General features: G+C 35.4%; 3 protein-coding genes across 7 annotated transcripts; 1 reads left to right on the top strand and 2 right to left on the bottom strand.

The window, feature by feature from the left end:
* The first annotated feature begins 93 nt into the window (after window positions 1-93).
* On the top strand, window positions 94-9,091 carry LOC106178654 (ceramide kinase). The gene is made up of 11 exons (XM_013561928.3): window positions 94-284; window positions 1,639-1,896; window positions 3,475-3,603; window positions 3,945-4,008; window positions 4,348-4,493; window positions 4,667-4,741; window positions 5,063-5,215; window positions 5,471-5,576; window positions 5,813-6,068; window positions 6,437-6,621; window positions 6,913-9,091. Exons 1-11 carry the CDS (start codon window positions 137-139, stop codon window positions 7,019-7,021), a joined length of 1,629 nt encoding a protein of 542 aa, XP_013417382.2. The 5' UTR covers window positions 94-136; the 3' UTR covers window positions 7,022-9,091.
* A 236-nt stretch (window positions 9,092-9,327) lies between these two features.
* Window positions 9,328-14,605, bottom strand: LOC106171447 (uncharacterized). Of its 5 annotated transcripts, none has more exons than XM_087014852.1 (3): window positions 14,135-14,576; window positions 10,501-10,715; window positions 9,328-9,914 (listed from the first exon to the last, which is right to left on the bottom strand). In XM_087014852.1, the coding sequence occupies exons 1-3, from the start codon at window positions 14,244-14,246 to the stop codon at window positions 9,618-9,620; spliced, it is 624 nt and encodes a 207-aa protein (XP_086870978.1). In that variant the 5' UTR covers window positions 14,247-14,576; the 3' UTR covers window positions 9,328-9,617. The 5 variants fall into 5 exon arrangements, with proteins under 5 accessions (XP_086870978.1, XP_086870980.1, XP_013407250.2 ...); XM_087014854.1 differs by lacking the exon at window positions 14,135-14,576 and adding an exon at window positions 11,115-11,440; XM_013551796.2 differs by lacking the exon at window positions 14,135-14,576 and adding an exon at window positions 11,137-11,439.
* Window positions 14,606-17,188: 2,583 nt separating this feature from the next.
* Window positions 17,189-20,280, bottom strand: LOC106178649 (uncharacterized). The gene is made up of 4 exons (XM_013561919.2): window positions 20,023-20,280; window positions 19,346-19,532; window positions 18,701-18,815; window positions 17,189-17,736 (listed from the first exon to the last, which is right to left on the bottom strand). Exons 1-4 carry the CDS (start codon window positions 20,089-20,091, stop codon window positions 17,709-17,711), a joined length of 399 nt encoding a protein of 132 aa, XP_013417373.2. The 5' UTR covers window positions 20,092-20,280; the 3' UTR covers window positions 17,189-17,708.
* Window positions 20,281-23,737: the final 3,457 nt, after the last annotated feature.

Genomic DNA, 23,737 nt, shown 5'->3' on the forward strand with positions numbered 1-23,737 from the left:
TTGATAACTTAGGAAATCTCTCCCTTCTGTAGCCTCGCTCTGGCACTAGATGTTCATTATTCATTCCTTTCCGTTATTCTCGAAATCGAGTCCATAGCCTGCAGAGTCAAAACAAATAAGTTCAGTCCAGCAGGAAATGGAAGCAGCTGATAATGTCTTGTTGAAAACTGTGCTAATACACAACAAAAAGAACTGTCTAGTTACTTTATTTTCAACTCATATTTGTTGGGGATTAACGTCTTGTGGAGCAGATGCCATTGGACAATATTTAGAACCGTTTTACTGTGAGTATACCATTTAGTTTCAGTCTCAAGAAGTACATCATACACGTCGTTACATGATCTTGGACTTGATATCGAGTTATCTAACGTGAATTCCTGTTATAAATATCACATCAAAATCAATCTTATAATTTGAGCCAAATAATGATATCGGCAAGCTTTTTAAAGCGAAAGCAGGACAAATTTTCATTTCGTGATGATGTATGATTCAAGAATATCTTGAATGTTGGTTTATTTATTTATTTTTTATTTATATTTTGTATTTGATTTATTTGAGTGAAAAGTTCAAAGTTTTCAAACAAGAACAAAAATATTAACAGTAACCCCATAAATGAAGGTGGCCCCAGACCTTCCACTATTTTTATAAGTAATCTGTAAAGTTTATTTTTAATTATGACACAAATGATAAACACCCTCAGAATGATAAACTGATTGAAAACTTATTGCTAGATTTTTGGATCTGTTTTAACATAAACCTTCTACACCAAGGTTATCTTGTATTTTGGTTGGCACATTGCCTTATTTGTGGTTCTGTGGGAATTTCAACTACATGTATGCCATACATAAGATGTCAAATTCTAACTTAAAATTTTACCCAAATAACAAAATTGACAAGCTTTTTAAAGCAAAAGTTAGACAGATTTTTATTTTGTGATAATGTGTAATTCAAGAATGTCTTGAATGTTGGTTTATTAATTTTAGATTATTTTTATTTTGCATTGGATTTATTTGAGTAAAAAGTTCACAATTTCTAATGGGAACAAAAATATTAACAGTAACCCTATTGTATACTGTAGTATATATATATTTTATGAAGGTGACCTCAGACTTTCCACTGTATTTTTTCTTTTTTTTAATATAGACCTTTTACATGAAGGTTATCTTTTATTTTGGTTGGCACACTGCCTAATTTGTGGTTCTGTGGAAACTTTAAATACATGTATACCATAACATAAACTATGTTGGTGGTTTGGCACTGTGACAGTGCTTTAGCCTTTTAAAACCTAGTTCACCTAACCGCATACAGAGTTGCTTTGAATATAGAACCATTTCACAGTACCTTCTCATCCATTCCCAAGTTAGATTTGGTCTTCCAATATGCAGTGAAAAGAAGAAAGAATTTAGTGAATTCACCTTTAACAATAGTTATCTCAGTTAGTAGAGACAAAAATTCAAATGGCAATTTAAATTTAAGAAAGGGGGTGCTGTGTAATGGCTCTACATAGATAAAATATTTTGTACTTTCTTATAACCATTAATTGTGAGATTTTGAAAGGATACCTGATCATTCTGATCTGGGCTCCCCATTATGAATGCGAACGGTATTTCAGTTTCAATTTATCCTTTATTACCACAGACCAAAGACATGAGTCAGTCCCTATTCAAGAAATCATTGCCATAACCCCTGAGAAAATCCAGCACGCCCAGGAAAAGAAACAAAATGCCTCTTTGGGTATTGAGTTGATTAGCCTCGAGACACGGTCCTTCTGCCTCCATGTTGTGAAGAGAGTTGGTGGACATAGATGGAGGGTGAGGAAGGTGATATTTGACTGCCCTGATGGCCAGGCTTGTGGAGACTGGATAGATGCTGTACAGAGCAGGCTGAACAGTAAAGGTGAGGGCACAGGGGGTTGTTAAATACTAGGATGGTGATTACTCTAGACTATCTTTTCAATGGCCAAAAATGTTCAAACTTATAGATTACATAATTTTATAATCACCAAATATTATTTTTCTGTGTGGGAATTTTGGTGCTTTTATTGCATGGAATATAACTATTTGAACAGTAACCTGCTTTTTAAATTCCGTTGCTACCACTCAATAGAAATGCTCTGATTTTAAGAAATTATGACTTAAAAATACAGTATCTGTAAAGTCTACAATTTTCTCTATTGAAAAGATCTGAAAATTACTGTACCCCCCCAAATGGTGTGGATAAATACTAATACCTTCATTCCTGTTGTTACCTCTGCTGAGGAGATTAATAAGAATTATGCTTTTGTCTTTGTTGGCTTTTTAGTTACCAGTCTAACTCAAACATTTATGGACTTATTTTGACAGAAAAAAAATTAAGGACTGGTCATGAATGTCATATTTCGATTTGCACCCACTAAGGACATTAAACTAATTCTTTTTGTTCTTCTGTTTCATAAGTGGCAATTTTTTACAGGGATATCTTATAGGAAACCCAAAAGAAAATAAGTTATGTGCATGTAGCTCTATACTAGTATGTATTTGGTGCAATATAGATGATACATGTTATTTTCTAGGGATATCTTTCAAGAATCTATTTTTTCTGTTGCCACTTGCAAAGAGCTTGAAAACACGAATCTTACATCTTGTTTGACCCTAAAAGAATTCCTATCTGGAAAAAATCAATGCCTTTCAGACATGGAAGTCATTAGCTGTATGTGGAATTGCATCTGTATCTAAGAGAGCTATCACTCAAATGTTTATGGTTGCGTTATTGGATTTCATGCACTGATAATCCTGATCTGCAGCCCACATGGCAGAGGGTCTCATTCTCATGAAATTTGGAACATTTTATTGCTGAGATTGATTATATAGTGCAAAAGGCAGGCCTGCAGCCAGCAATTTTAAAGTTGGTTCTTTTATTGAAAAAGTTGACCTTAATTTGTATCGCCTTAGTTTTCCCAACTTGAGTGATGTAGTGGCAAAGAACCTGCATTGAAATTTGATTCAGCTCACACGTTTTCCACCCTAAAGATCTTAAAGTAAATGCATATTAACCTCATCAAATGATACTAGCTATTTTGGCGTAAAACTTATGTAGAATTTAACTGGGAATTATACTGGACTCCACTGGACCCTTGATAATTAAGTTGATGAGGGGTGAAGACCTAGGGCAATAACATATGGCCCTAAAAGAATACATATAGGTATTGAATAGCTAATGACATTCAGGTCAGGTTCTTTGCATTTAGCATAAGACTCCCACACAGGTGGTCAGCAGTTTCCTTTGAAGTTGGTACTGTGAAGATCCACAGCTGTAGAACTAGTATTTGCCCATTTCCCTTCTTTAATTTTGGCATTACATCAGCTAATAATTAATGAAATGGAGTCATTGCTGTCATCCAATTTTAGGTTATTCACACAGGTTTACTTGTATTTCTTTTCCATTTCTTATAAAATTTTCTATAGTATGTGTGAATAGTATTTTCATGTATTCTAGAATATGGCCGTCCTAAGCACCTGCTCACTTTTATCAATCCATTTGGTGGCAAAAGGAAGGCAGTGAAGATTTATGAAGAAAAGATTGAACCATTGTTTTACTTAGCAGGGATAGCCAGTGAAGTCATAGGTAGGCCAAAGAAGAAAATACCCTGAAGCCTTAAAATTTTCTGTACTGATTTGATATTATATATTCCAGTATGCAACAGATCATTTCTAGACTCAGACACTACCACCTCTCTCTCTCTCTCTCTCTCTCTCTCTCACACACACACACACACACACACACACACATGCTGAACTGTCTTTGAAAAAATATATTCTGTTTTAGAAGATCGGCACCTCCTATATCTGAAATCCTGGATCCTCCTCTGTTGTGCACTTAGGGTGAATAATGCTGTTGCTGATTACATCTCTGACTGCACAATGTTATATGAATGATTTAAAGTATTTTATTTTCACTCATTCCAGTGACTGAGAGAGCCAACCATGCTCATGATTATATATTGGAAGAGGATTTAAGACATTATGATGGGTATGGTAAACAGTTCTATTTGCGTAAAGTGATAACTGTAATTTTTTGTTGCTAGTCACAACCCTGTTCTTCTGTATGTACAAATGTGTTATCCCAAAGAGGTTCATAATATTATGCTTTGGACACCAAACAGTCTTCACCACAATGTTGTCTATGCGTGCGTGCATGCACACACACTCACACCCTTCAATGTTGAGTGTCTCTTCATCTGATGATTGCAACTGTGACAGTAGCATGTCACATAAGTGAAGGTTATTACTGAATAGCTTTTGCATTCTTGGGAGAATTTTTTTTCTTTTTTTCCTACACTGTATAACTTGTTTATCATTTTTCTTTAAGCATAATCTGTGTAGGTGGTGACGGCATGTTTGCTGAGCTCCTGAATGGTCTGCTACGACGGACCCAACAGGATGCTGGGATACACGACGCAAATCAGGAAACAAAACTAGTTAATCCTAGGCTCAAACTTGGAGTCATTCCAGGAGGTAGGTGTTTATATATTCAGCAACATCTTAAATATTTTTTACTTTATCAAGTAACTAACTGACTGGTAAATGAATCATTTGATAAGTTGATAATTTAGATAGGCCTAAATTCTTGGGAATATATTTTGTGATTGTTGAGTACAGATTCAACTTGTTGAAATGCTCCATTTCAGGATCAACAGATGCAGTTGTCTATACTACCTGTGGTATAAATGACCCTGTCACGTCAGCCTTGCATATTATCATAGGTATGGGGGTTTTGATAAGACTAATGAAAAAAGACACAAGAATTACACCTTAAAAAAAAACAGAAGTCATCAGAAATTAACTCTTTCATCAATGAATAAAATGCTTTTGAAGTTCTAGTGTAATTGACAGTCCTACGATTATCCTCTGTGGTTTAGAGAATTAATCTTCAGTTAAAAGACTGTCTTCTTGGATAAAAATGGGAAAGGAGAGTAGTTTGAAAGGTGAAATGTAATGACCAATTTTACCACCACTTTGTGTGGAATAGTTATCTTCGTAAAAATATCAATACTTCATGGATTTCCCCCATTCTTTCTTTCCAGGAGAAACTGTCGGTGTAGATGTTTGCAGTATACACCAGGAAAACCAGATATTACGCTACTGTGTGTCCATGCTGGCTTATGGTTACTTTGGTGATGTGTTGATTGATAGCGAGAAACACAGGTGGATGGGACCAAAAAGATATGACTGGAGTGGTACAATTCTTTTTCTGTTTAAGATTTAATTTTTGATAGCTTGATTATATTTATAAGAAGATGAAAGATAATTTAATGTGAATAAAGAAAATTAAAAAATGAAATTAGTGATTAAATAAATAAATTTTTAAAAAGCTGTAAATGGTTAAACCAAGTTAATGATATTTGTTTTGAATAAACAAATTGATTTTGCTCCCATGTTCAGAACAGTGTATAAAAAGAACAGTGCTTTGAGAAAAAAATGGCTCTTTCTAGGCTTTAAACGGTGGTGCAAGAAATTTGTGTATGAGGCAGAGATATCTTATCTGGAGTGTCCTGACACCAGGCATCACCCTAGAGATGGGTCCAGATGTTTTGCAGGGTATGAACTCTCGCTTTCTCTCTCTTTCTTTCAAACAAAACTACACAAATCCATTTCTTTGTGAAATCAAAGGGCATACTATCAAACATAGTGTAATTTTGTATTGAAAAAAATTAACTTGAATATTATTTAAATGTATTCTGTTTCACATGTACACTGGTTCTTACCTACTTCTATACCAAATACCTGACCGTGTGAGAACACAAAATTCAGCCTGACATTTCTATTTATTTCAGTTGTGAAATTTGCAATTCCATACAACACACAGAAGGAGAGAGCCCGTATTCTGACGACAAGTGGCAAACCTTCCAAGGACGCTTCATCAGCTTCCAGTCCATCACGATGCCATGTCGCTGCGATCTTAGTCCCAATGGCGTGTCTCCCTCCCAGCACCTTAGCAACGGCTATACTGATCTCATCATAGCCAAAGAATGTTCACAGGTGGATTTTCTCAGACACATGTGGAGGGTCAAGAGTAAAACAACAGACCAGGTAATGATTTAAAGTCCGTTTTTCATCTGTGAATGAGTTGCATAGTAGCAATTGATTTGTGTTGAAATGGAGTTATAGTGGGTGCGTGGGTAGCATCCGTGGCCAAATCTGTTAAAAACTTGCATATGTTCAACATATTATTCTTAAAAATGACCTTCACGCATGCAAGTCTTACTGGTTATTATTTACAACAGTAACTGTGTTATATGAAGTTGGATTCTTTGGGGTAGTTTTTGGTACTTTATAAGTACTGTGAATATGAAAAGATTGCCAAAAAGTTTCATCTTTCAATTTGTTTGATTGGAAGGAGATGAAACTCGAATGTGTGTGATCATGTTTTAGATGCATATCAAATCACTTTATTTCAGTTTGACTTCGATTTTGTGGAGGTTCATAGGGTAAAAGCATTTAAATTCCGACCAATCCTAGAAGATGGAGAAGATGAAGAAAATGATGATTCAAATGGGCGGCAGCGTCTAAGAACAAGACAACTACGCGCTAGTTCTTGGAACTGTGATGGAGAGGTTTTAACAGAAGGTTTTATTGACGTTAAGTAAGTTGATGAAACTTTAAGCAATACTATTAGAAAAAAAAATCATTCATTTCATGGTTTTATTTATTTTCCAATGAAGGCCTTCTTACACAAACAGTGGTTTCATTTTAACTATTTATTGTAAAGTGTATTTGTTTTTATCAAAATGTGTGGTTGTAGAGTAAAACAAAATATGTAGTTATATTATTAAGTTGATAAGAAATACACCTAAAAACTAAAAACCAAAAGAATAACTGATATTTTTATTAAAAATAATTAATTTATTTGTTTCATTCAAATTTTAACCACCAGGGTACACCACCAGCTCATAAAGCTTTTTGCTCGGAATATCGAAGATGAAAGGCAGCTGAAAACAGACTTCTGTGAGACCAGCTGTTATAGTTGCAGTGCTAGGAGATAATGTGCTGGGTGAGACTGCAATGTGTTAGTTGTGACTCCCATTGCGTCAGTTGTTTGTATAAATGCAATGTGTTAGTTGTGACTCATTGACTCAGTTGTAAGACTGCAATGTGCTAGTTGTGACTTCCATTGTGTCAGTTGTATGACATACAATGTGGCCACAACTCCCATTACACAGAGTTTAACAAGAAAGAGAAATTTAAGAATTGTCTCGTACAATGCTTTCCTTGCACCAGGTGTTCATGAAGTTGACAGCATATGCTACCAGATATGTTCATTGTTATTGCAGTAAATGTAAGAGATGCTGTTGGAAAGCATTCAAGTTTGACCAGTTTCTTACATTTGAACTTTTGAAGATTTCATCTTTTCATTGACATATTTTGTTGATAAACTGATGGATAGTAAAGTGGATTATTACAATATAATTATAGAGTAGCTATCATACTCTGTTAGTGGTAGACTTAAGATATGTTCTTAATTTATAGTTAAATTGTTACATTGTTATGTATTTTAGTAAATAACTGTTATACATGGTTTATCCAAAGATGACGCTGCTGTTGTAGTGCTTTAATTGACCAAAACTGAGAAAGCTCAAACAATCTAGCTAACTTCCAAGCTCTGTATAATCATCAACATAGTTTTAGAAAATAATATAATAGCTTTGGGTACAATCATGGGCAGCTTTAAATGCTACAATGGTAAACAGCTAATAAGTATATGTATCCAGTATAAGTGTTGACCCCTCCAAAGAAACCTGGCAATGTTTTTTTGTTTTTTTTGTTTTTTTTTTAATTAAAAAAATTTTTTTTTTAATTTTTTTAAAATAAAATTATATGTATCTGAACATTTGACAACTTTTGTCCATTGAAAATAAAACTGAGTAATTACCGTATATATTGGAGGTGTTATATCTATAATGGTGGAATATTTACAGAGTAAGTGGCAAAGTGCAATGAGGTGTAGTGTTATAATTTATAAAGTCTATGTGTCTGATAATGCATCCCATCTACTGGTAACATTTTGGTTGTTGTTATGTTATATATGCTAGTTGTTATGATGAGATTTTGTGCAAGTTTAATCTTTGCTAGGTGAATGGAATGAGAAGCTTGGTCCAAGTTAACATAATGCTGCAAATATCTTTTAATTTATCTGCTGAAAGTGGAAGATATTTTTGAATCATTAATTTTTGACAATTTAAAGGTAGTTTGGTGAATAAAATGATGTATTCAATTTTGACAAAATATGTGCTTAATATCTGTAATATGCAGAGAAAATGCTTAATATTTACAGTGTAAAATATCCAAAATGGCTGATTATTCAGTGTAAGCCTTTATATTATATTGTTGAAATTCTTTCATATGACTGTACAATAACTGTCCCATATTGCTTAACCAGCTCAGTCCAAAAATGTGACAATATTTAAGCACAGTAACAGTGGTACATATGTATGTGTGCATACACTTAACCACATGGTCATACTGTACTAAATTATAATAAGAGTGTTATGCTGGATAATGTTGTTTTTCAGTTTTTGTATACTGGTCAGTTTAGGACAGTATGTTTATAATACAATATGTCTGGAAATTGATGTACATGTGGTATGGGCTGTTTTTGCTTTACGTCTTTTTTATCATGAAAAAAATGATAATAGTTACTAATCTTAACTGCTTACCTAAGATCTAAATGGTTATTTTAAAACTTTTTTTCAGATTAAAATAACGCTTATAGCAGTAGATTTATTGTATTATAGTAATCAAAAAGAATATTTACTAGATGTTATTTTTGTAATTCACAGTCATATAGTTGATAAACCTTTTGCTATGGTTTCCTTACATCACTTTAGAATATTAAGAGTTCCACTTAGACAGCTGTGATATATGCTGCTGTTGTCATTGTTATTGGTTCGAAGTACATGCAGTGTATAATTTTTCGTTTATCACAAATTTAATAAGGGTATCTGTGAAAACAATTGTTTCAGAAAATGTAAAAAGAAATAAGGCTGGATATAGAATTACATCAATTTGAATTTTATTCATTGAACAAATAAAAAATGTTACATGTTAAAATCCAATGACATTTATTGCTTTTTGTCAACATTCTTTAACATTTATTGTGAGATCTGATAAAAAAACCAATTAAAATTAATAAGAACAAGATCATTTTACTGTTAATTAAAATGTTTTTTTTTTTTAGACAAGACTGTTTGAGCACAGTTTTAGGCCTAGAGCATCTTCATTTTCCCACAATGTGCCTCCATATTTCAATCATTCAGATTAATATAAATTTATGAAATAAATATTTCATAAATTTTTGAGACATGGTAGATACTACTTACAAATCTCTTCTTTCTAAAATGTATATCAAACGTCGGCAGAAGATAACTGAACAAGATACCACTAAGACATATGCATCTGTTTCCAAAACATCTTTCCTCATTGTTTATAATTTGGACAAATAAAACACTAAATACGTCATGGTTAAGAATCATTAAACGTTACCTTATAAACTGATAAAACAGAAGCGATTACAGCAACTACAATTTAGCACCCACTTCCTGCCTATTTCCATAACGCATCCAGTTAAATCTTCAAAACCCATTACAAAAAGAAGGAAGTGAACACTACGTATGAAGTTAAACTCATGGCGTAGTTCCACAAAGACATTCTCCCATTTACGGTGACATCCTGACCGTTGCAGAGAGAGCTAGAATTACATGCGCACACTTCACCGACGATGTTTGTGATTCCCACGTGCGGATACGTCATCCCGGGAAAGTAGGCCGCATCCCAAGTGTCGTTATCACTTGGGCTAAACTGGCGACAACTGTCGTAGAAATCCGTGTTGTTTGGTGCACAGGCTCGTGCAAAGGTGTGGATGTTCATGCTGAAGTTTCTCTAAAATTCGGGTTAAAAACTATGACTTAACATGACTACATAACAGCATTTCCATGAAATGAAAAGAGAATGGTGTTATCATCTCATTGATCTATGACCATTCCAAAGTGGTTGAAAAAATATCAGGTTGAATTATTAAAATTTCTCTTAAAATATAGCACACTGGTATTCCTTTAATTATCAAGGCTGCTCAGCACAGTATATGCTCTTCGTTGGATAATAACTTTGATGATCATCATAATCATTATCAAAATTGTCATTATACACTGATCGATTTAATTTGAAAAAAGATTTGAAAATTAAGACCACTATATATGCGTTTAAAAGTAGAAAGGTGAGATTCTATTGCCCTCTGAAACTCAGGGCGACTACTGTAAGGCCACATTCACAACCAGTTGATACGCGGACTCACAGATCCACGGACCAAATATGTCCGACCCACATGAAACTAAGTAGCATAATAGCCTAAAAAAACTAATAGATATCCCACACGGATTACGCAGCAAGCTTCCAACTGGGTTGTCCATATTTGATCCGCAGATCTGTAAGTCGATCTAAGTCTGCGGATGGCTAATGAACAACCTACCCCAAACCCTGGCAAAGGGAACTTCATGGTCAGGGTGACGTCACCACGGAGGCATATCCCCGAGTGACAGACACTCTTTTTTTCAGGGACGTGCATAATCCGGTTAGCATCAAGGCAGGTCATGTCTTTGGGTATCGCTGAGCTTCCAATAAAATTACTGAAGGTTGCGTCGTCAGATGCTACTTTGGTGTAGGTACAGTCGAAGCACTCCATACCTGTTGGCGACAAAATGAAAAGACGATACTCTCTCATGAAAAATGTTCTGCCTAAGCAAACAATGCCTTTACGTACTCAGCTAAATATGTAAATGGGGACATAGGATGTCATTTAACTTACCTTGTACTGTCACCTTTAAACCGGCGTTGGAATACCAGTTTTTAAAAACATTTATAATAAATCTAACAATTCACATTACCTATAAATAGTAGGATCATTCACATTATGTTCCGTCACACACCACCTCTTAGGGCATATGAAAGCAAAGTACGATGTTTTTGACGCATTGAAGATTGACAATGACATATATCGTAGAACCATGTGAAAAACCATAACATTGTTGGTATTTGTGTAGCCCAAGTGTATCGTTATGGGGAAGCTTAAATATTCAAACTTACTATCTCAACAAATGATACCCACCAGATGATTCGTGTGGCAACATTAGAATCAGAACAGCAGATGTTATGATTTGTAGTAACAAAGTGAGTGCACTGCCAGTGTCGCTGGGGTTGGCTTTTCTGTAGTTCTCCATCTCTCCTTGCTGTGGCAAATATATGTTTGGATAACGACAAATGAAATCTTCCTATATATCTTGCCTTGTCATTTTATTTTAAAACTTATCGGGACTTAAAACACCCAAGTATTTATATGTAAATCAGAGTGAAATGACGAAGTTCCAGATTGTCCTGGCAGACGAATTTCGGTCAAAACGAGACTCTCAGTACCCAAAGTTGGCTGTCGCATTGCCGCGTTAGCTACATTCCAAACCAGTGATTCCCAACAAAGCATAGTAGGTACAGGGTGTGCATGGTTGGCCCGGTTGGGTCGATCGTGGTTAAGGTTGTTTTTTTCATAAACCACAGGAACACAGGAAGCAAGGGAAGCAAGCACAGGAAGCTGGGAAAGGGGGGGGGGCAAAACCATAATCCACTCACCCACGACTTGGGGGGAGGGGTCTGGCGACCACGCCCCACTACTATAGAAATATCTGGTGTGGTGGTTTTCTACTAATAGCCTAGTGCCTAAAGATGGGATTATTTTCTTGGAGAGATCTGGAACCTGTAGCACTGCATTGCGCTTTTTATAAAGTATGTGATTCAGCTGCTGAATAACATAAGTTGAGAAATGATATAAATTCTGTAAACCTACGATAACCTTAACAATGAAGAAAATAATATATACGTAAATGTAAATTATTATACGTCATGACAGGCTGGTCTCCTCGACATGCTATAAAATACTGAAAAAATACCAAAACTCAACAATTTGCATCCACTGATGTTTATAGTCTTAATCTTTCTTCATTTGGGGGCTTTTGGCCACCATTTTTATTTCTATCTTTTCACAATATCTACCCAGATTAATGTTAAAGTAAAACGAACCCCAATTAACATGGTATTTTTTTTTATCACAAATTTAATAAGGGCATCTGTGAAGACAATTGTTTCAGAAAATGTAAGAAATAAGGCTGGATATAGAATTACATTGATTTAAGCTTTATTCATTGAACAAATAAAAAAATGTTACATGTTGAAATTCAGTGGCATTTATTGCCTTTTGTCAACATTCTTTAACATTTATTATGAGATTGGACTATAATCAATTAAAAATAAATAAGAACAAGGTCATTTTACTGTTTAAACATTTGCACCGTTTCTTGAGACATTGTAGATACCACTTATAAATCTGTTCTTGCTAAAATGTATATCAAACGTCGGCAGAAGATAGCTGAACAAGATACTAATAAGACATATGCATCTGTTTCCAGAACATCTTTCCTCATTGTTTATAATTTGGACAAATAAAACACTAAATACGTCATGGTTAAGAATTATTAAACGTTACGTTATAAACTGATAAAGCAGAAGTGATTACAGCAACTACAATTAAGCGCCCCTTTTCTGCCTGTTCCCATAAAACATCCAGTTAAATCTTCAAAACCCATTACAAAAACAAGGAAGTGAACACTACGTATGCAGTTAAACTCATCCCGTAGTTCCACAAAGTCATTCTCCCATTTACGGTGACATCCTGACCGTTGCAGAGAGAGCTAGAATTACATGCGCACACTTCACCAACGATGTTTGTGATTCCCACGTGCGGATACGTCATTTCGGGAAAGTAGGACGAATCCCACGTGTCGTTATCACTTGGGCTTAACTGGCGACACCTGTCGTAGAAATCCGTATTGTTTGGTGCACAGGCTCGTGCAAAGGTGCGGACGTTCATGCTGAAATTTCTCTAAAATTAGGGTTAATAACTATGAGTTCATATGACTACATAACAGTCTATGAAACTACATAACTTTCTATGAAATGAAAATAGAATGGTGTTATTGTTTATTGATCTATGACCAAAGTGGTCGAAAAAATATCAGGTTGAACTATTTTAATAAATATTTAAAAATATTATTATATATATACTGAACCCTTTTCAATTGTAACATTACATACTGTTTCACTACTGCTCACCCTGCTTTTAAAACTATAAAGGTGAGATTCTATTGCCCTCTGAAACTCTGGGCGAGTACTGTAAGGCCACATTCACAACCAGTTGATACGCGGACTCACAGATCCACGGACCAAATATGTCCGACCCACATGGAAGTTTGTCGCATAATCCCTTAAAAAACTAACAGATTTCCCGTACGGGATACGCAGCAAGCTTCTGATCGGGTCGTCCATATTTGATCCGCAGATCTGTTAGTCCACGGATCAATTTTGGTTGTAAATGCGGCCTATGCGAATGCCTAATGAACAACCTACCCCAAACCCGGGCAAAGGGAACTCCATGGTCAGGCTGACGTCACCACGGAGGCATATCCCCGAGTGACAGGCGGTCTTTTTTTCAGGGTCGTTCCTGATCCGGTGAATATCAAGGCAGGTCATGTCTTTGGGTAGCACCGTGGTTCCCAGAACCTTACTAAAGGATGCGTCGTCAGATGATACTTTGGTGGAGGTACAGTCGAAGCACTCCATACCTGGTGACGGCAAAATGAAAAGACGCTAGTCTCTCATGAAAAATGTTCTGCCTAAGCAAACAATGCCTTTACGTACCCAGCTAAATATGTAAATGACGACAATATGATAGCAAAGTACGATGTTTTTGACGTATTGAAGATTGACAATGAAATATATCGTAGAATTACATGTAAAACCATGACATCGTTGGTATTTGTGTAGCATAAGTGTATCGTTGTTGTAATATGTGCCTGAAACTTGGTGTGGCGCTTCTTGATCACGTGGGTTTGGAGAGCGGGAATCAGTAGTGTGGGATGCGCCTTGTAAGGTGACACGATGCATCGTTTCTTCCAAAATAATTCCATATGCATCTGTTGATTTTATTCGTCATTGCATCACAACATCGTTATGGGGCGGCTTAAATATTCACACTTACTATCTCAACAAATGATACCCACCAGATGATTCGCCTGGTAACATTAGAATCAGAACAGCAGATGTTATGATTTGTAGTAACAAAGTGAGTGCACTGCCAGTGTCGCTGGAGTTGGCTTTTCTGTAGTTCTCCATCTCTCCTTGCTGTGGCAAATATATTTTTGGATAACGACAAATGAAGTCTTCCTATATATCTTGCCTTGTCATTTTATTGTAAGATTTGTCGGGAGTTAAAACAAACAAGTATTTATATGTAAGTCAAAGTGAAATGACGAAGTTCCAGATTGTCCTGGCAGACGAATTTCGGTCAAAACGAGACTCTCAGTACCCAAAGTTGGCTGTCGCATTGTTATAGCTCCATTCACAACAAAGGCATAGTCTACAGGTAGGGCCTACAGGCAGAGTGTGGATGGTTGGTTCGATCGTGGGTTAAGGTTGTTTTTTCAAAAACCACAGGAACACAGAAAGCAAAGGAAACAAGCACAGGAAGCAAGGGGGGTAGGGGGGCAAAACCACATCCCACCCACGCCCGGGGAGGGGTCTGGCGACCGCGCCCCACTACCAATCGGCAATCCTCGGCTCATTCCGCAAGCTCCATACTAAATATTGTCGAGTGCGGAGACATCCGAGTAGTTCCGAGTGCCCCACTACCATAGAAATGTCCGGTGTGGTGGTGTAGTAGTGCCTAGAGATGGGATTTTTTTCTTGGAGAGATCCGGAAGCTGTAGCACTGCATTGCGCTTTTGATGAAGAATGTTATTCAGCTGCTGAATAACAAAAGTTGAGAAATGATATAAAATTCAGTAAACGTACGATAACCTCAATAATGAAAAAAATATACACGGTGGCTGGTTGTCATGGCAACTGGCCTCATCAGCATTCTATGAAATACGCAACTACTACTTTATTTTTAAATTAAATTTGTAAAATACCAAAACAACAATTTGCATCCACCGAAGTTAAATTTGTCTTAATCTTTCTTCATTTGGAGGTTTTTGCCAAAATTTTTATTCTTTCTTTTCACAATATCTACACAGATTAAAATTGAAGTAAAACGAACCCCCCAATGTACATGATATTTTTACAATATCTTTCCTGATTGAAATTAAAATAAACATGAAAGTTATACAATATTTCCCGGGATAGCTACACTAAAACATCTCCAACAAATAACTAAAGTAAAACAAAAAAAGTGTGTAAAAACCGCACAATTAAGATGCAGCAATAGTAGGATTATATGCACCAAATATTCTGAAAAACAGACGTCACAACTTTTTCAAAGGAACTTGGTCAGTGGATAATTAACTTAAAGTCCGTTTTTCTTTTATTTTAGCGTAAATAAATACAATAATATTCTTTGTATCTTTGGCGAAAAAACATAAACAATTTTAAGACAAAAAATGCACTACACACACCCATACACACACGTTGATTTGTTTGATGTTTCCAACAAAATGAAATTTTTTAATTTGCCTAAAAGCACTTTTGGAAAATTAATGTACCAGCCCAATAATTTGTAAATTTCATCGAAGTAAATAGAACGTGCTGGCAACGTTTCTAAGATCAATGATCAATGATCAATGATAATTTATAATATTTTCAAATATACCAAAACGCTGGATATCTAGGGGCATATGGCCCTATTTTTACATTTTTAAGTTTCATCTAAATATTATTGACTAACGTTCAAAAGTTTCCAGAGAGACATTTTCCACGTGTTCAAAGGTCATTTTTATATCATAACCATAATGTTTTTGTTAGTAATAAAAATGTTTTCAAAGCAATATTATAATGTTATTCAAGAATGTTATAAAAAATATGTGAAACGCTTTTTTAGTCTTCTCTTCAGCGTTTCTTTACGTTATCATAACGTATCCTGTGTTAGTTATAAAAACATTTTCAACACCTTATTATAATGTTATTCCAGAACGTTTTAAAATATTTTTTAAAAACCCACAAGTAAACGACATTGTAACGTTTTATAAAAACGTTTTTAATCTTTTCAACAACGTTATTAGAACGTTACCTTAACCTTTTTTTATCAGCTGGGACATTCTTTTTGTTGCACAAATACACAAATAAGGTTAGCATAACTTAATCATAATGTAATTTTGTACCATTGTAATTTTGTACCATTACCATAATGAAACTAATTGATAATCTTATGAAAATGTCAAGGCCGTAGCCTCCGGGGGGGGGGGGGGGGGGGGGGGGGGGGGGGGGGCAGGGGGGGCAGCTGCCCCCTGGGATTTGAGGTGCAAAAAAAAAAAAATAATAATAATAATAATCGCAAAGGTGAAAAAAAATAACTGCATAGTTGGTATCAATTCTGTGAGAAAATGCACTCATGGCCACTGGACAATCATTCAACAATCTGTTTACAAAGGTGCACTGTTTAGCCTAATTAGCGTGTTGTGTTCAAAAAATGACTGTACTTATGGCAAAATGAACCCACAATTTCTGACTTCTGATTGAGCAATAAATAACAGTTAAAATGCACCAGAATGAAGTATTATACATACAGTTTTTAAAAATTTTCCACACCGTGCGAGGGGGACACCCCCTCCCACACCCTTTTTAAAAACCCACAAGTAAATGACATTGTAACGTTTTATAAAAACGATTTTAATCTTTTCAACAACGTTATTAGAACGTTACCTTAACCTTCGCTTCGCCCCCTCGTGTCCGCTTACTGCCCCCTCCCCCCCCCCCCCCCCTGGCATTTTGCTCAGGCTACGGCCCCTGAATGTTATTTGTTAGCTGGGTTAGGCATACTTCAGACAAACTGTTATATAAAATGATTTAGATTTAGATATCGTCTTTGAAATCAGAATTGGAAAAATTAGTATGACAAACTTTGCTGGATGAAAAAAATGACTAAGGGACATTTTCTAATGTGTGCAGAATACCTTAAAATATCATAATATCATCAAATAATTAGGTTAACTATGAGATAAGACAACCTCTATGTCTTTTTATCCCAAACACATCTACATCCCTAAGATAGGTTGGTGGTGTAAAATGAACCATTTTGGTGCTGAGGAGTAATTGTTTAATTAAATAGAAAAGAGAAAAACTATTTGAATACCAGTTTTATTTTCAGGTCTTCGTAATCACTTCCCAGATTAAAATTGAAGAACCCTCCATTAACATGATATTTTAATATCTTCCCAGATTATTACATGTACACAGATGTATCCCAAAGCGTATCATTAAATTAAAGGAAACCCCAACAAAATTTACACTTACATTTTCTTCGATAACTACATTAATTGAAAAAGCCAAAAACACACAATTTAAACAAATAACATCCTTGATTAATATGGATTTTTTTAAACAATGTCTTCCCAGATTACTACACTAAAACACCCCACAGTTAGAGAAAAAAATCCCCATGAATTTTCAATAGCCTTTCTGTGCCAGTGTATCTGCAAACTACACAAGTAAAATGCATAGTTTATGCACCAAGTATTCTAATAATCCCACTTGTTTGAAGTATTCCCAATAAATTAAAATTATAAAATTAAACCCAACTTAAACAGTCCGGTAGATTTTCTAAGTTCTTGGCTGTAAACCTCCATTGTTCTAAATTTTCTTTTATGGGTATGTTTCAGTCGTGGTGCAACTGAAATGAACAAAGTAAAACTTGTATTTGAAAGAAAATATGGATTCAAAATATGATACAAACATTCGATGGTCAGAAATAGACATCATATCGGAAATTTTGTTTCTGCTAACATGCTGTCTTACTGCCTATATAAAAAATTAATAAGTCTTGAAGGAAACATGAATATTTTCAAAAAACAATTTGCTAGTATCATCCTTGTATCGATATTTAAAATATATTCAAATCAAAATTAAAACAGTATTGCCTGCAAGTATGCTTCCCTAAGCAACCCTAGGGCCACTCTCAAAGGAAAAACTTAATGGTAACGTTGAAATATCTAACCAAAGCTAGGTTTTCAGTTTATGCAACGAGGCATGTAAGTGATTCAAGACGGATTTAAGTGAACAGAGGGGATAGCCAAGCAATGTACCCGTACATGTACATACACACATGTAATGTGCCGTAGAAGCAAAATTTACACCTGAAGCGAGTACAGATTCCCTGTAATACATATTATCCACTTTAACTAGTTTCTTATACTACTCAAATAAAGTCGCCATGTCAAAAGAAAATAATAAATTAATCATTTGGTCAGTCCCCCCCCCCCCACACCTGCCCAAAAAATAGCCATAACACTGCCCCTTTTTCAAATTTGTGGTCAGAAACTTGGCCTATTCATCTCCATAGCCCTGGTTCACAAGACCGCCAAATGACGCGGTAATATGTAGCTACCAACTGAATAGATCTAAATATCTAAATGAGAGGGGGAAATGACCGAGGGTTATATACATAGCACCGAAAGAAAACAAAATGTCTCAGGTATGAGACCATGATCTTCGGCATTCTTTGGGCTTTGCTATTTGAAACAATACGGTGGCATTTGATCAAATTTAATGGCAGAGATTTGACTGCGTATATAACTAAAATATTTAGTTATATAGTCAAATGCACTGTGGTGGTACAGAGGGAAAAATAAAATTACCTGCCGTCATTAACAAAGCAATCTGCAGGAGGGCCTCCAGAACAGGGGTTATTATCGTCAGCAGGGTCACCGTTGAAATTTCCACACAACGCATTTAGTAGTCCAGCATATGCATCTGTTGTAAAGAGAAACATGTTTAAATACAACTGAACAACAATGACCTATTCAGGTGATTTTACAATACTGACACAAACAATTATTATCCTTTCGTATCTATTCTCTCACATGGTTTTGATGCAGGAACTATGAAAATGGGGTCCTTCAGTCAATCTGAATGCAATAAATGGATAAAAAGACTCACATGGGACCTTTGAACAAATGAATTATCTTAAACAGTCTTTTTAAAAGAGGAACTAATTAAAAGTTCTGGGTAGTTCAAACGAACACATTGGCTTCTTATGAGGCCCATGAATGAGCCCTCAGGTGATATTGCAAATTGTCCGGACACTTTAAGCATTTATTGTTTTGTTTTTTATCTGGCGGTATCTTATGTACATTTCCAATCACCTTACAGTTGCCAGATTGGTTTACCCATTTTTACACATCTCTGCCCCCCACCCCCACCCCGTCTCACTCTGTGTGTGTGTGTGTGTGTGTGTGTGTGTGTGTGTGTGTGTTTGAGCGGCTGCATGGTTGCCATTTTACCTGGAACAGATATTATGGCCATATGTCCTTTACGCCTTAATCTCCCAACAGGGGTGGTGAGTTCAACTTTCACAACACCAGGCACATCTACAACAGTCCTTGGAAAGCCGGATGAGTCAAGAGACAAAATCACTCCGCTGCCTATGTTTTGTGGATGGATTGTTGCAGTGACGACCACATTGTTAACCTGGAGTGGAAAGACAATAAATAAGGACCCATTAACCTTTCAGTTTGTTATAACACATTCAGTAATGTTTCTTTCAACCTATAATGGTATATTTTATGGCCAATTTATGGTCGAACCGACGTGTATTATATATGCGATGTATTGATACTTGAGATTTTCATAATGGCTAGATTAGCACCGTTTGCACTACAAAGAGGCAATTCAAGGCATATATATATATATATTACTTTGTTATATATAATACTATATATATATATATAGTATTATATATACTATATATATATACTATATATATATATATATATGATTTGTACTTTGCTTGAGCTGGCATGTGCTAACAAGGTTTCAAAATGAATTTAAAATATTTCCATTTGCATTCCTTCACTGATAACAATAGGTCTTTAGCAGCTAGATGACTTCATAGTTCTTTTGATTACTGAAGAGCAAGCTAGCTGCAAAAGGCCTATTGGTTAAACCCATTCACACGCACCTTCACTATTCCATCTGTAGTCACCTCAACGGTCATATTGCCCAGACTTATCAAAACCTGCTGGATCATGGTCCTAGTACTGCCGGGCTTATTATAGTCGAATCTACCAGTTATGCTGAACTGCTCGGGGGCTCCTGGCAGAGTTTCTGACAGCCTATGTGTACAGAACCCGCTGAAAAGGAAGCGTCTTCCATCGTATTGTTGAAAATGGGGGTCCCCTCTGACTGTACACTGACCCGCTGAAAATTGTAAAATTATGTTTATTAATAAAGACCTCTTTAAGAATTTTAGGCATTCAATTGGTCAGTTACGCTGGTTTATTCTGTACAGATCCAGAGCGCATGTGCTTTACTGGCATCCATTGTTTAGCTTTAATTCACTGTTAATTGGTTTGATTTATAAAAATAATTTCTGCATAATTTGCAAGGATAAAAGAAAGTTGGAAATTTCTTTATTACATGTATATCGAAATTGGGATGGAAAGTAAAATAGGTCGTTTTTTTTTTTAGTTTACTGTCCACTGTCTTTCTGTCTTTTTTTTTTTTTTTTTTTTGTGTGTGTGTGTGTGTGTGTGTGTGTGTGTGTGTGTGTAAGGATATTAGGTCATCACATAATTTGGAAGTTTTTCACAGCTCATATTGTCTGTCAGTTTTCCAATAAAAATCACCGGTCGTTTCTTACTGTTTTCAGATAAATGTCCCCGATTTTGTCTTGTAGTAACATTGCGTGTAAATATTAAAAATTACAAATACTTTTTAAACTTATAAAAAGGGACGTCTTGGTTGTATGCCAAATATTGCACGTTTCAATATTTAAGCGACAAAAGGCAAACGTTACCATATATTGGAACTATTCTGCAGCCCTATGGCCCCTTGGTATTAGTTTCATATTTCTGCATTAAACATAACTGCTTCAACCTTGATCTTGTACCCACCCTCCAAGCCTCCTAAATATTTTAATAGCATTCCTGCCACAATGGCGCCACTATTCATCATAAATTCATTACCATACGCACCACAATTTTCTGCTACTGTATACCCAGTAGCTGAAAATTGTGGTGCGTATGGTAATAAATTTATAAATTTATCTGACCTTAAATGCTCTAGCAAACGGTGGACCATAAAAAGGAACCCCTTGGTTGTATGCCAAATATTGCACGTTTCAAGCGGCATTTCTGTATCGCTCACACCGCAAATAGTATAAAAAATAATCTCTTGAAAAACTGCAGTGTGTAGTACACGTAAAAAATTAGGGTATAGATAAAGTACGAGGCGCTGAGCTTTACGAGAAATAGAGCAGATAATTGGCGAGGCGAAGCACGATTAATTAACCCTGTGAACTGGTGCGTGGAACGCATTCGTGGATGACGTGACTTTACACGAAATAAAGCACGGCGCGACCTAATGTCTTTTGACAGGAGAGTGCTTTAAATTAGATTTAGTATTTGAGGAATCTTTATCTTTTGTGCCCACATTTGAACATGAAAGGGTATACTGCAAGTTAAGAATCTTAAACTACAATATATACGGCAATGTCATTATTGGCCTGCAGGCCTGGCCAACAGTTGAATAAGTCAAATAAGAAAGCCAAATACTTTTTAATATAGTACCAGTAGTTCGTCAAATTTTGTGCCTTTTATTATAATAAATGCCAAGGCAGTAACGAGGCAGCAAAGCTGTCAAATGTAAAGACAGAAAGCAGAAAATAAAGATGCAGAAAATAGGTCATTTTGTCAATATTGATTCAATAATAAATAATGCTTATAACAGCACAGTCAATTGCAATCAACGCTAAAATTTAGTTATGCAGCATGGTCAATAAGATTATAGTTTCAGGACCATGAGAGTTCAAATTCACATAATGAAAATCCCTATATGTGATGACAGTGCAAAACATAATATTACCAATACTATTGCTGACGTGGAAATACAGAAAATGCACAGAGATTCAGGTGGATGGCAGTTAAAAGTCACATCTTGAAGATACCAGTGTTTGAAAAAAATCGAAAGAAAACATAACAAAAAATTCAATAAAGCTGCTATTCAAAATTTTAAACTAGCTGTATTAGCATGATATGAATAACCCCATTGAGTTTGAAGATAATAAGGCACTGTTATTCATCTATAGCATTAATGTTTCATTACACAAAATAATATTTTTCTTCTGTAAACTTACTTGCAATATTGAATAACATTTACATGTATAACTATCACTGATTCCCAATAATATGATACTGTTAATTTAGACTTTAACAAACTGGCAGAAAGCTAAAGAGGAAAATCTCAACATGTGTGTTTTATGTAATCTCTTTTAATGGCCACTTGAAACTTAATTAGGCAAGTGACTTAACAGCTCTGAATTTAGCTAGTGATTACCCAAGGGACAATTACATACTGTTCATCATCCATACAGCATCATACAGCACTCTGTGAAAAAATGAACATTTCATATAGGACTGCATTGCTTCCAAAACAGAAAACAATCACACTGATTTTCCAACACAAGCTGCACTTCAGTCCTATGAATCTCTTCGGTAAGTTTGAGTATCATAAGAAACATGGTTTTCCCTTAATGGCCATCCTGGCAGCAGTGTCCAAAATAGGGTTTTTCTTGAACTTTTATCAAATATTACATAATGTTTAACAGCATAATGACCATCAATTTTTAATAATAAAATAAAAGTATCATGGATATTCAGAAAATATGACTAGCAAAGGTCTTCAGGCCCATGGAAATTCAAAGTCACACCTTGAAAATGTTGATATGTGAAAATTTTAATTTTAACAAAAAACTATATTATTTCCAGAAAAGTTAATCGATAAGACAGGTTTTCCATCTGAAGTCGTATTTTAGTCCTATGTTACTTTTCTGTAAGTGTGAGACCATTCCCACAGATATTTGGATCGATCTATCTCACTAGGGAGTCTCTTTCTGAAAAGAGAGAAATTACTTTAAAAAAATGACCCGATCATGATGATTTTCGAGCTTGACCTGCGTATTATGAATATTCATCAGTTCTGTAAGTCTCAAGCCAAAAGGTAAAATGGTTTTCCACTTATCGTGCTACAAAAATAAATAAATAAATAAATTAAAAAAATAAAAAAATTTAAAAAAAACGGCATTACTTTAAAGAAAATGGTCCGATCGAGCTGATTTTTTAACTCGACCTGCGTATTATAAATATTCATCAGTTCTGTAAGTTTCAGGCTAAAAGGTAAGATGGTTTTCCACTTATCGTGTTGTCGGTGAAAGTGCACGACAGCGACGACAGACGCAGGTGACGGCTACACTGTAAAAACAGTGTTTAGCTCTGAGACACATTTCTAAGCGCCTGTTTTGTCTCATTTTTTCCACGCGTTTAGCACCTAAGCACGTTTAGCCTATTAACACGTTACACGCTTTGACGTGCTTGACGCCTAATAAATGTAGGGTGTATTTGTTTAACTTTAAGGTTGTAACGTTTTCAACTGTTTCAGTCACTCTCTCTCTCTCTCTCACACACACACACACCCTTTGACTGCTATAGCTATCTCTATCTATAACAGGGTACCGTGAACTGTCAACATAGTTGATTCACACGCCATCTTTACAGCGGGACTTATTCATCCTTGTGTTAGCTGACCTTGCGAGGAAGTTAATTGGAAAATTTTTTCTGAAAAAACAAGTTAGGAAAATTCACTAGTTTACTAAAGACACAAAACAACTATCACTTTTA

The sequence above is a fragment of the Lingula anatina genome, chromosome 6 (assembly GCF_051362555.1).
Source record: "Lingula anatina isolate TDL-2025a chromosome 6, LinAna3.0, whole genome shotgun sequence".
Classification (NCBI taxonomy): Eukaryota; Metazoa; Brachiopoda; class Lingulata; order Lingulida; family Lingulidae; genus Lingula; species Lingula anatina.

What these genes read in the sequence shown, in the direction of transcription:
- LOC106178654 (XM_013561928.3), top strand. Translation starts at nt 137, where the DNA reads ATGGAAGCAGCTGATAATGTCTTGTTGAAAACTGTGCTAATACACAAC. An exon ending in AGCCTTGCATATTATCATAG is followed by an intron (nt 4,742 to 5,062) that starts GTATGGGGGTTT and finishes CTTTCTTTCCAG; the next exon opens with GAGAAACTGTCGGTGTAGAT. An exon ending in GAAGGTTTTATTGACGTTAA is followed by an intron (nt 6,622 to 6,912) that starts GTAAGTTGATGA and finishes TTTAACCACCAG; the next exon opens with GGTACACCACCAGCTCATAA.
- LOC106171447 (XM_087014852.1), bottom strand. Translation starts at nt 14,246, where the DNA reads ATGGAGAACTACAGAAAAGCCAACTCCAGCGACACTGGCAGTGCACTC. An exon ending in GTTACCAGGCGAATCATCTG is followed by an intron (nt 10,716 to 14,134) that starts GTGGGTATCATT and finishes TGTCGCCAACAG; the next exon opens with GTATGGAGTGCTTCGACTGT. An exon ending in TCCCTTTGCCAGGGTTTGGG is followed by an intron (nt 9,915 to 10,500) that starts GTAGGTTGTTCA and finishes CCCGAATTTTAG; the next exon opens with AGAAACTTCAGCATGAACAT.
- LOC106178649 (XM_013561919.2), bottom strand. Translation starts at nt 20,091, where the DNA reads ATGATCCAGCAGGTTTTGATAAGTCTGGGCAATATGACCGTTGAGGTG. An exon ending in CTACAGATGGAATAGTGAAG is followed by an intron (nt 19,533 to 20,022) that starts GTGCGTGTGAAT and finishes TTTCCACTCCAG; the next exon opens with GTTAACAATGTGGTCGTCAC. An exon ending in TGCTTTGTTAATGACGGCAG is followed by an intron (nt 17,737 to 18,700) that starts GTAATTTTATTT and finishes TGTTCATTTCAG; the next exon opens with TTGCACCACGACTGAAACAT.